This window comes from Limulus polyphemus, unplaced genomic scaffold (assembly GCF_000517525.1).
Source record: "Limulus polyphemus unplaced genomic scaffold, Limulus_polyphemus-2.1.2 Scaffold1972, whole genome shotgun sequence".
Classification (NCBI taxonomy): domain Eukaryota; kingdom Metazoa; phylum Arthropoda; class Merostomata; order Xiphosura; family Limulidae; genus Limulus; species Limulus polyphemus.
In genome coordinates, this window is record NW_013667582.1 from 119,327 (window position 1) to 131,892 (window position 12,566).

Consider the following 12,566-nt stretch of genomic DNA (forward strand, 5'->3'; position numbering starts at 1 on the left):
AGTATGACTGTGTACAATTCCCTACAACAATCAATTACCCTATTTAAAAACCAAAACCAACCTACATGTATGAGAACATGTTAAAACCATGTATACTTTTCTCCTAGAATCAACAAGTTTGTGAAACTTTGTAAAAAATATATACTACAGAAGATCTGAATTCTCATGTGTTCTTGAGAGAGAAAAATTTCTTGGTGACAAAAAATGTCCAATTCTTGTTTTCACACAAAAAAAAGAATGTCATGTGTTAAAGGTGCATCTTCTTTTTTGCAAACCAGATAGTTTTTCAAGAATTAATTTGATATTTTTCAGTTTGCTATATACATGTAGATACATTGCTACTGTTTTCCGTAAATGATACATAATAACCACAAATTGATTATAAAAACGTATGTCTTGGTGAACACAACATATGAGATGCATATAGGCTTAATTTCTCAATGTGTTTTTTCTTCTTCTTTTAATTATGTTATTTTTGAAAGAAAAACATTTTTTTTTTCTTATGCACGTATGCAAAGTATTTTACCCATGTGTTACATGGTTTGCTTTATGATTTATTCCAAATACCCAAACAGATTTTATAACTACCCTATACATGCAAGTACTTAGGTGTTAAAATACCATCACTAGAAAACATTATCAAAAAGATGAAATTGTTGGGGAAACTTCTGTGTTTATTTAGCCAATTAAGTGAAAATTATGTACAAACTTTACTCCAAAATGTTTTGTTATTAATTTGGTAGAAGTTATTGAAAAATTTACAAAATACATAATAGCATCTTATGGCTTTTTTTTTTTTCTATTTTTGTGGTCTTCAACAATTTTCAGGCTCTTTCTCATGTTCCACCACTTCGAAACTTTTTTTTGAGGGAAGAAAACTATATGACCATAAAGCGACCCCCAGGAGACAACATGTTCCTCATAGTTCAGCGTTTTGGAGAGCTCTTGCGTAAGCTTTGGAATCCACGAAACTTTAAAGCTCATGTCAGTCCTCATGAGATGTTGCAGGCTGTTGTTCTGTGCAGTAAAAAATGTTTTCAAATTACTGAACAAGGTAAAACTCAGTATAAAAATAACAAGTTGAATATTGAAATCACTTTGAATACAAGTATATTCCTCATAGCAGGCTATTAACAGTTAAATTTTTGACAAAACTGGGCAAGAACATACATTTGTTGCTGTAGTTTCATTTTGTGTATGAAATAAAATGAACATATAATTATACTTTACTATTTATTTTGAACAATGAACACATAATAAAAATATTTTATTTATCAATCTTCAAATAATGTATTTATAAATATTTAAGCTTTTCCATTTTATCTATCAGCCACGTAGAGTGCTTGCTTGTTTATTCCTTAAGTTACTGATTCATTATTATCAGTTAATTATTATGCTGTGCACTACCATTGGATAATGTTACTGCTTCATACTGAGTAATTTTATATTTTCGTGTCCCCCAGTGGGACAGTGATAAATTTAAAGACTTACAATGCTAAAATCTGGGGCTTGATTCCCCATGGTGAACACAGCCAATAGTCCAATGTGACTTTGCTCTAAAACAGTGGTTCCGAAACTTTAACATCCCACAAACCCCTTTCATGAAAATGCCAAATCTTATGACCCCCCTCCTGTTTTCTCCCAGATATTTTCTCTCTTACCTGAGTATAAATTATAATGAACAGTGATCTTGGAAATATAAAATTTGTTTTTCTTATGACACTTTTGTTACATACTGTTATCACATTATTATCTATCATTACAAGCAAGCATTCTATGTGACTGATAGATAAAATGGAAAAGCTTAAATATTTATAAATACATTATTTGAAGATTGATAAAAAAAATACTTTTATTATGTGTACATTGTTCAAAATAAATAGTAAAGTATAATTATATGTTTTGTTTTCATCTAATAGTCATAAAGTGCAAAGTTACACATACACAAAATGAAACTACTGCATAAATAAATTATAAATATAAATTATAAAAACAGTGATCTTGGAAATATAAAATTTGTTTTTCTTATTAAACTTTTATTACACATTATTTATCATTACATTATGAAAGCAGTGACACTCTTCCAATATTTCACTTGTAACTCGTATCACTTTGATTAAGCCTAAACTTGTTCTTAATCTTAACTTTAAAAACAACACTAGCAGTCTATATAATTTTAAAAACAGCAAAAAATACTTCCCTCGCCTTTCCATTTCTCATGAGGAGTCTTGAAGTTATAATCTACTCAGTGTGATGAATACATGCAAATATTTTTGCTTCCGTCATTACAGAATTTTTTCTGAGAACCCTCTGAAACATTACATTAGTTTACCATTTATCCCTGAAGTCAGTTCAAGAATAATTCACTTTTTTACCATTAAACATAAAATTCCAATCAACTTCAAATTCACTTACAAACTCTACCCTAAACTAAAATCCATACTAAGTAAATATTATGTAGAATCACCCAATACTAATGTCATTTATAAGAGAATATGTAATAACTGACCACTATTCTACTCCTGAAAAAACTAGAAAAAAATTGGAAACCAAATTCCTTGGAAATAACAAAACCCTCCCATGTTTACCACAATTGCAACTTTAAAAAATTGTATTATATATTTATTTAAAACACTGTAATTTTAAACAAATAACTAAGTATCAACACATGAAAAATCAAGGAAACAATACTGATTGAACAAAACAGCCCTAAACTAAACTAACACCACAGGGTACCACATTACATTTGCTAAGCTGTTAAGCAATCTCCAATCATATAATCTCGTTGTTCCATACTGTATATATATTCCTGTGTCTATGTAAGCTACTTGTACTTCATGATGATAAGACCTTGTCAAAATCCTGTTCATTTGTAACTGTCTTGAACTTGTAATAATGTTTTCTTCATTACCCAATCAAGCTGTCTTCAGACTTTATTACAATATCTTCATCTGTTTTTAGGTGATCCTATTGCTTTCCTTTCTTGGTTTCTGAACAGCCTTCATTTAGCACTCAATGGTACAAAAAAAGACAACAGTAGCATTGTGTACTCTACCTTCAGAGGTTCCATGCGAGTTTACTCCAGGAAAGTTTTACCCATTGATATTGTAAGTTTTCTTTAACCACCACACACTACTGTGATTATTACATTTGTAAATGTATTATATAGAAGGACTATTTATAAATTTTGAAATATAGAAAGCACATATTTTTTTTGTGTACATGGAATTACTGTTCTTGTTTAATATTTATGACTCGGGAGGTAATTACTGAAACATAAGTAACATATTTTATCTTATTATTATTTCAATGGTTTTGAGAAATAATTTCTAATTATTGCTACTTAATAATTATGAAACAATTGTTTACATGAGTTTTATACATTAACATATAATCTGAATTGCAAGTGATCAAGTAACATTCAGATATATAAAAACCTGTGGAAAAAAAGTACAGAAAAGAAAACATAAATTTTCATTTATACACTTAATATTAAAAGCAGATCTAAAAATTGTCTAGACAGATTAATATTTTAATTGCCATGTTAGTCCAAATTTAATAATTTCAAGTCATGTAATCAACTTGTTTTAAATCAAATAGAGCACACTTTTAAAATGAGTAATTTTTCAGCATTCTTATCCAACCTAGTTCTGTGAACATGTTACACTTTATAACATCCTTCTGATTCAGGAACCGAATGTTCTGCCTTAAAACATTTTGTATTGGACAAGGGTGAAAGTAATATTTTTAGTTTTTGCAAAGCATTATTTGGAGAGATAAAAAAGCTGTTAAACCTTTATTGTATATTTGTCATAGTTTTGTGAAGGAATGATGAAAGTTGAAGCATATTTTTGTTTTGTTTGTGTAGTCAGGTCAGTGACATGTTTGTTATGTTTTTAAGGGTGATGAAGAGAAGGAAGAGTTACTTTATATGGAAGAATATAAAGGTATGTTCATCATTAGACTGTTTTAACAAATATTTTAAGTGTACCTTATGATGTGATTTTTCTAAAATGAAAGATGCATGAATTACTGAAAATTAAATTATTTTTGTATGCTTTGTTAAAATAATCCCACATAAACTTGGAGTTATTTGCTTTTGAAAAGTTACTTTATATTTGAAAGCTTCCAAAATCATTATGTTGTATGCTACCCATTGTGAAGAAATGATGAAAGCTGAAGCGTATTTCTTCTGGTTTTACACTTTAAATGTTTTATGTGTTGCAATATATGTTTATTTAAAGATATCTACTAATTTTTGTATTTTATGTATGCAAGTGTGTTATACTTTTGGTTCTTTACCACACAGAAACTGTGGAAGAATCCAAGTTTCTTTATCTGACCTTAGACCTGCCACCTCCACCACTATTTAAGGATGAATTGCGAGAAAACATCATCCCTCAAGTTCCCCTTTTTAACATTCTTGCTAAATTTAATGGTACCACTGAAAAAGAGTATAAGACATATAAGGACTCAACGATGAAGCGCTTCGAAATCACCAAACTTCCACCATATCTCATTCTATATATCAAGGTGAATATATAACTTCAGTTACAGAAAAATATTTAACCTAATTAGTTATTCAATGTTCTAAGTATAGCTTTTTATTTAGAAATTGGATATGGTTTTATTTTTGGTCAGTTCAACCCAAAAAGTATTAAACCACAAATATTCCTGCTATCAAAATTGTTGGAAAGACTCTAATTTCACCAAGCAAAATAATTTTTCTTGTATAAAAATTGAAAACTGCTTGTAAAAAGTTATATAATATATAATAATCTGAAACTCTCCTTGTTATTTGAATCTTGGAAATGTTTAATGTCATTCCAACACCATTACTGTTAACACTATTAATGGTAGAGTTACCTCAAAAGATTGAATTTATTAATTGTTTCTCAATGTAAGCACAATTTTACTGTGGCCATAAAACATATTTGTAGGTTATAACTGAAGAATGTTGCTTATGCTGTATTCTTCAACAAACTTCTATTGAGAGAACATGCTGAAGGTAATTTTGCTTACACACACACAGTTGAAACTACATTATTAAATTATTTAAAGAACTTTTGAAAATAAGCAGTCAGGTAAAGTTAATAGTCAGAGTAAAGTCTGCACAGCAGAGTGGGATTAAATGCACCATATGGTCTTCGTATACTCTATATATGCTTTGTTAGATCGTACAGTGTTGAGACAAGTGAAACTTGAGATGAGTGTAAGGGTATTTTCAGATTCACTGATTTCCCTCTAAGTAATTGAATAGAAGCCACAGAATAAGAGGTTTGCCAGAAAATATTTTGCAGAACAAAATTCGAGTTCTCTTAACTTTGACTGAAGCAAAGAGACTGGACACAGTGTATCACACAGTGAAACAGTCTTTATTCAAACTCTCACTAACAATAATCAAAGCTTTTAAAGACAAGTGCATTTTGATACTTTTACTGGGTGTTTGTTTAAAGAAAATCATTATATATATATATATATTTCAATACCCAAAATTATTCTTTGCAATCTTACTCCAGACTAATGATATGTGGCATTATGTACAAAAAACAATGCCATCCTTCTTAAGGCAAAGGTTCTACCCAAATGATTAAAGGCCATTCTCACTATGTAACAGGGGATGTTGTATCCGTGGGGCATCACCTGATTTGCTGGTGGAAAAAATAATTGTCAATTTCAATACAGTAGGCACTATACTACAGCAATTTTTCCCATGAGAAAGCCATGTGATACCCTAATTGAATAACCTACTTCTGTGAATAACTCAGTCAAGAGGATCATAGTGGCCTCCTTAATCGTCTTGCTATGGGCAGGTCAAATTGCATGTGTCATGACATTTTAGAGAGTTACATTCAAATTTTAATTAAACCACTTTGTATATGAATAAACTTAGCATCCAAATGTAATTAATAAATCAGATTTAAGTTCTTAATTTTATAAGGAAATATTTAAAAAACCTCAATTTCCCAATGTATGAAATTTGTGACATTTGCTTTCTAGGTTTCCCTCTTCTCTAATATATTTACCACCCCTCCAAAAAGTACAGAATTAAACATAAATTACTCATTATAATATAGCTATTACTCAGGTAAAGCATAATTTTATAACCTTCAATCTTATTTATTTATGGAGCCATAAACTAGAAAATCAGACCCACTTGCCATGCCTACCTGTCACATCCTTTCTTTCTTAAATTGCCAATAGAAAGCTAAAGTTTCAATGTATCAAATGATGTATTAAGTTATTTTCTGTACAGAATATTGTGTATTTTGCCTCCGGTTTGAAAATTTCTCTTGAGGTATTCATATCAACAAGCTTAGCTGAATTTGTAAATGCTCTTATCACTTAGTTAGAAAGCCAGGAAACTTATGATAGTTACAGAACATCGTTTGCTTTGTATGTGTTATTATTGTGTGTTTTCAGGTGAGTTATTTAAAGGATGTGACTCATTTAATGTATTAGGATAAACGATTGTAGTTTCATGTTACAATTTTGCAATCATTCTAGAAATTAAAAAAGGGTAATTTAGATTTATTTTGTATTTTTTATAGTGGTTACAAGGTTGGTCAAATTGACCAAATAGATACACAGTTAGGGTACAGGAAGTTGCAGATAAAATATAAAGTTTTACTGAAAATACAAAAATGTTTGATTTTTAGATAGGAGGTTTTAGAGATTGCACAAATGAAATTTCATAGTTATTAGATAAAGAAAACTATTTTTAACCTTAAAATGAAAATCACTTTGCACCCGGAGCAGTCAACACTTTGACTTCTTATATCCACGGATAAATTTTAAGTACAAAATACTTAGTTAAACAGTTTTTAGATACAAGAGACGTGTAATGTTTACTGAACGCTTGCTAAATTTCATGAAGATACAAAAAAAATATTAAAAGTTAGAGTATGGAAACTGATTGTCACTTTCAGGCCACAAACTCCATCGAATCAACCAAACGCGTAGCATAAGAGCTAGTTGACTTTCTTTCTATATTGAGAAACCATACTCATTACGTACGCCTTTTAGAAAAATGTATATATTATCTACAGGGGTAGGAAACTTTGTATGCTCACATACCACAAGGCTTCAAAACAACAGTTTAAAACTATTCACAAAAAAGGGCATATTTCTGTGATACCATTCCGTAGTATAAAACAGTGTATGCCAGCACTTGTATATTATCTTTTTCTCTATACTACTTATTGTTTTTGTTTTGTTTCTAAAAGTATAAACTTCATTCTTATCCATTTCAGAGGTTTACCAAAAACACATTTTATGTGGAAAAGAATACTACCATTGTTAACTTTCCAATCAAGTAAGTATGTTTGTTGGTTATTGTTGATGTTATTACTATTATTATTAATAAAGCATTTCCAGGTCACACAATCAATACACAATATTTCTGTGGAACCAAACCAAGAAAAAGGTTTTTTTGGTTATCTTTTCTTCCACCTCCTCTGAATATATAAAAAGTTTTCACAAGTCGTAGTCGAAGTAAGAGCAAAAATTATTGGACTATATTATATAAGTAAAGTATATCTTTTTTTATTTTGAAATTTCACTGAACCTACTATGGCTCAAATATTTGATGATCAAGAACTGGGGAAAAACACCACCATAAACAACCATTCAATTTCACTAAAAAAAATTCACATTTAAAAAAAAACAGGGAAATTTCTTCAGCCAAGTGTAGACTACACTAATTTAGAATTTGAAATCATTTTTTGTAGTTATTTTTCCAACTTTTTAAGTGTAATTTGTTTTATTTTAGCAGTCTAGGTTAGAGGCTAAAGCTACATTTATTGCTATTGCATGCAACAATGGCAGCACAATCGAAATATATTTAAATACTGATAAGATTAATTGACACATAACCAGCCATAAAAATTTTATCTTGCAAATATTGTATTACAGTATATATCAGCTGTAACTAATATTAAAGTGTTTATTGATGTACATCTTCAGCAGGTTGTTTTATTTAGTTTTTAAATGTGGTAGAAACATTATGAAAGTATGTTCCAAAAGTTGTACATTATTCATGTGTATTATGTTAAATAATTGAACTAAAACAGTATTAAGACTTTTAAATGGCATTTCTAATGTTATACAAACATAAGCATGACCTGTATTGTGTATATTTCATTTTGTAGAAATGTAGATATGACAGAATTATTGACCCCAGAGGCACGAGAGAAACATCCTAAATGTGTCTATGACCTTGTAGCAAACATTGTACATGATGGTGAACCAGGATCTGGGACAGGCACTTACAGGACTCACATTTTACATCGGGTAATTTATTTAAGCCTTTCCAGATGCAATGGGTGTCACTGATAAGAGATATCCCATGATTTTTTCCTTCTCACAGTGTAAATACTGAACTAAATTGCATGAAACGTAGTATAAACTTTTTAAATAGTATCAAATTTCTGCTTTGAAAAAATCATAAATTTATTTTAATACTTCTATCATTTTTTAGGTAGTGAAATTTCCAAACTTATCTCATGAGACATTGTTTTGAAGAAAATTGTATTAAAAATGCTTAATTTTGTCTTAAATTATTGATCAAAAAGTTCCATTTTTTATGTTTAGTGAATTTCAAATTGTTTGATATTAATTAATATATTTATTTGATTGAAGTAGTTATGCCATTTCAGGCTACAAATTTTACAAAACCTAAAATTTATTTGTGAACGATAACCTCATCTTTCAAAATCCCATTATTGATACCTCTATCAGGTTCAGGATTTTTGGCAATATTCTTAATCAAAATCAGTTAATATTTCATATCTGCTGTTACTTGCTAAACTTGCCTGATGTTTTTTCAAATGAGAATATTCTAATAGCTTTCAAAGAGATATAATTTTATGCAAAATTATTATCAAGTACAAATTAAACTAGCCAAAAATTTTCATATTGTAGTTTATTCTTAAGTGGTGTCAACATTACAGGGATCAAAATATTACATTCCCACACTCCCGAGGAATTTAACTTTGCATGAAGAATTTCATCTTTTTAGTTGGCTTTCCCGATCAGAAATGCATAGTCCATCCGTATTCCTTTAGTTATGACCAATGAAAGTGAACATATTGCATGAATTAAGTTTTTTTTAATTCATGAGGAAATGCAACTTTACATCCTGATAGCTTTCCCTCAAGTGAATGTAATTTTATTTCATTATCTCTACCCCTGCAGTAGCTCAGAGTAGCCAATGTTTCAAAAAACCACATTATTTACTGGTACTGATGTAGATAGATTAGAACACTTCTATCCAGTCATTTTTAGCAATTGGCACTAACTATTTTTGAAGCTGAGCTTAATTAGTAATTCTTCAGACCACATGTTGTGACATCATAAAAGAGTGGCAGTTGAGAACTATTGTAATAAAACCACTGATAGAAGAAAAAAAAAAGGAAACAAGACATGGATCATTATATTTTCAAAGGAATATTAGTACTTTGGCAAATATAAACGTATACTTGGGAATAAGCAGAATTTTTTAGTCAATAAATGCATTGCTTACAAGCAAAACTTTTCAGAGCTACACAGAAATACAAGTCAGACATTGTTTTAATGTTCCTTTGTGGAATACACTAAATAAATGTTATATATATTGCTAAATTATCAATTCTGAAATAATTTTGAGTACAATATTCTTGAAATTTGATAAGCACCCTCTGGTTGTGATAGGATTTATTTTTTACTATCATAACAATGTGGTCTTAATGGAGACTGAAATTTGAACTTCCTAAAAGAGTCATTAAGTGTTTATTTGTGAGGCTATGTACTTACAATACTTGATACTCCTATGTAAATAGTATTGTAATTAATAATAATAAAAGTAAGATAGTGGTTTATTAACTGCTATATGAATTTGTGTTGAGTGTGTGATTGTAACTCTCCATATAAATATCTAACGCAATAGCAAGAAAAAAAAATTACAAATAAGATGTCTTTTCTATAATAAATGTTAATATTAACTTATTATATAGGGAACAGGCCAGTGGTATGAAATGCAAGATCTCCATGTGACAGAAATACTTCCCCAAATGATCACCCTCTCTGAAGCTTACATTCAAGTACGTGTTCATTTGTTTTCAATGAAAAAATAAAAATATTTCAACATAAAATGTTTTTAATATCAATTTACTACCAATATAAAGAGATAGGTTTTACTACACAAATATTATTCTTAAGTAGCAATCACATGACTAACTTTGTTTATGTACAATTTAAAACTTAAATTTTGTTAACCCTCTTGCTACAGGCCCAGCCAAATCGACCAAGTTCGCAATCACAAAGTGACTACCAGTTTCAATACTATAACTAACTATGTTTTGTGTATCTTTATGAAATCTGGCAAGCTTTCAGTAAACATTACAAGTCTTTTTGTACACAAAAAATAAATTTTGTAATTTCTAAGTATTAAAGATTAAAAATAGTTTTCTTCACCTGAAAATTGTCAAATTTCATTTTTGTAATCCCTAAAACCTTCTAAATAAATGTCAAACTTTTTTTTATCTGTTATTTTCTCTATCATACCTTTATATGCATTTGGTCAATTTGACTGACCTCCTAACCACCATAAACAAAAAGTGAAATAAATCTCAATTACCGATTTTTCTTTTTAGAATGACTGCAAATTCTAAAAGGAAACCACAATTGTTTATTCTAAATAGCTTAAAGCTGGTAACAGTATATATATTTGTTTATACTTAAATTTTATTATCCTTTGACCCATATTTAAGTAATAATCCTACTACACAAGTTATAAATTATTTGGTGAATGTGTAGCTCTAGTTACCATATTGAATTGCATAACACAAGCTGCTTGTGAGCATACTTAGTGAAGAATTTCTTCCTCATTATTTTTTATAATAATAAATAAAGAATATACTTGAAAAACAAGAAATATGGCACTTACTTGTGCCGTCTTGTTTTTTGCTGTCAATGAAAGTTAAGCCTTCTTTTTATACTAATGGTGCTAGTACATTAAATAATTATTCAATTAAATGATGCACCTAAAAATGCAGAATAGTAACAAATACAAAGTAAACAATGCCTTATAACTATGATAAATTATCTGGCTTTCTGAGTATATGATAAGCCTTTAAAAATTTAGCTAAGCTTATCAGTGTGAATACCAGAAGAAAAAAAAATGTCAAACTGGAGGCAAAATAGACAATACTCTTTAAACTTTTTATAACAACAAGTCATTTGTTAGATTAGAACTGTGGCTTTCTGGTGGTTGTAATATAAAATATCAGATAGAACTGTTAGCAATTTGTGAAAGAGGATGTGGCAGGTAGACATGGCAAGTGGGTCTGATTTTCTACTTTATGGCTCTGTAAAAAAAATAAACATGTAGACCATAAAAAATATTCTTTGTCTTAGTAATATCTATATTATAATGAGTAACTTTAAATAAATTATAGAAGGGAAAGACCTAGAGACCAAATGTCACAATTCTCATACTAGGGTAAACTGAAGATTAGTTTAAATATTTCCTTATAAAATTAAGAACTTAAAATGTGGTTTTGATGTTAAGTTTCTTTGTATACAATGATAATAAAGTAGTTTAATCAAATTTTGAATGTAACTCTCAAAGGTTGTGGCAAGAGAGTTAATCAGATAGTAAGTTTAAATTTTTATACCACAGAGCATAAACCATGTTTTTTGATAATTTTAGTAATTGCAGAATAAGCCCAGTAGTTTTGAAACTTTTCCTTACCTAAACATGATTATCATTAAGACATGTAAGGGTTGTTGTTTTTTAAGGTAAACATGAAAAGGCAAATTTCTTTGTGATCTAATGTTTACAGAATTGTGTTACCAACAAGAATAAATTTTATTTAGCTTAATAACCTGTGTGAATACTGTGGTTGCAGGTCACATTATGGAGTTTCTTGCACAACACAGCTTGTGCCTGTGATCATACAAAAAATGAAAACGTGAATTACCTTTACAATACAGTTTTACTTCAGTTTATATGGCTTAAATAATTTATGAAACTTTAATATTTTGATTTTATAGAATAACTTAAAACTTTCATGTTTTTTTTGTAGATTTGGGAAAGAAGAGGCACTGACAACAGGAAACCTACAAGTGTCTAGCATTATTTTATTTTAAATTGTAACGTGGTTATTTGTTATATATATATGAATACTGACAAAAATTGCAGTTTGTGTATTTGATTTTAACCATAAACAGCTTGACACATTTCAGTTTCTTTCACCAGTTTTGAAGCTTTATTCTTATCATTTTTTGAGAGTTATATTACATGTTTTTGTTGGAACAAAGTAATTAAATTTTATAAAAGTTCTGTTATGCAAAAACTAAGTACCACTTAAAAATAAAACCTTTTCCAAGGGATTCAACGATTGTGATTTTTTTGAAGAAATAAATGGGTATTTTTAGCAACTTTTAGTCTCTACACTACAGGGGCATGTTATTAAATGTTTAAGTTAATTCCATTCCCTATGTTTAAGCATAGTAGTGATTTTGAGTGCACAGAAAGATAACAGATGGTGTGAATAAAGAAATAAAATTTTTATATTCTAATAACT

The 12,566-nt window shown here is 29.1% G+C and overlaps 1 protein-coding gene across 1 annotated transcript in view; it reads left to right on the top strand.

The window, feature by feature from the left end:
* LOC106465532 (U4/U6.U5 tri-snRNP-associated protein 2-like) overlaps positions 1 to 12,561 on the top strand; it is a 33,458-nt gene extending 20,897 nt beyond the window's left edge. Inside the window, exons 7-14 of the mRNA XM_013925757.2 lie at positions 829 to 1,054; positions 2,962 to 3,107; positions 3,902 to 3,947; positions 4,310 to 4,533; positions 7,254 to 7,315; positions 8,151 to 8,292; positions 9,993 to 10,079; positions 12,066 to 12,561. Coding sequence (XP_013781211.1) covers positions 829 to 1,054; positions 2,962 to 3,107; positions 3,902 to 3,947; positions 4,310 to 4,533; positions 7,254 to 7,315; positions 8,151 to 8,292; positions 9,993 to 10,079; positions 12,066 to 12,113 — 981 coding nt within the window. The 3' untranslated portion in view covers positions 12,114 to 12,561. The remainder of the gene's footprint in view (positions 1 to 828; positions 1,055 to 2,961; positions 3,108 to 3,901; positions 3,948 to 4,309; positions 4,534 to 7,253; positions 7,316 to 8,150; positions 8,293 to 9,992; positions 10,080 to 12,065) is intronic.
* Positions 12,562 to 12,566: the final 5 nt, after the last annotated feature.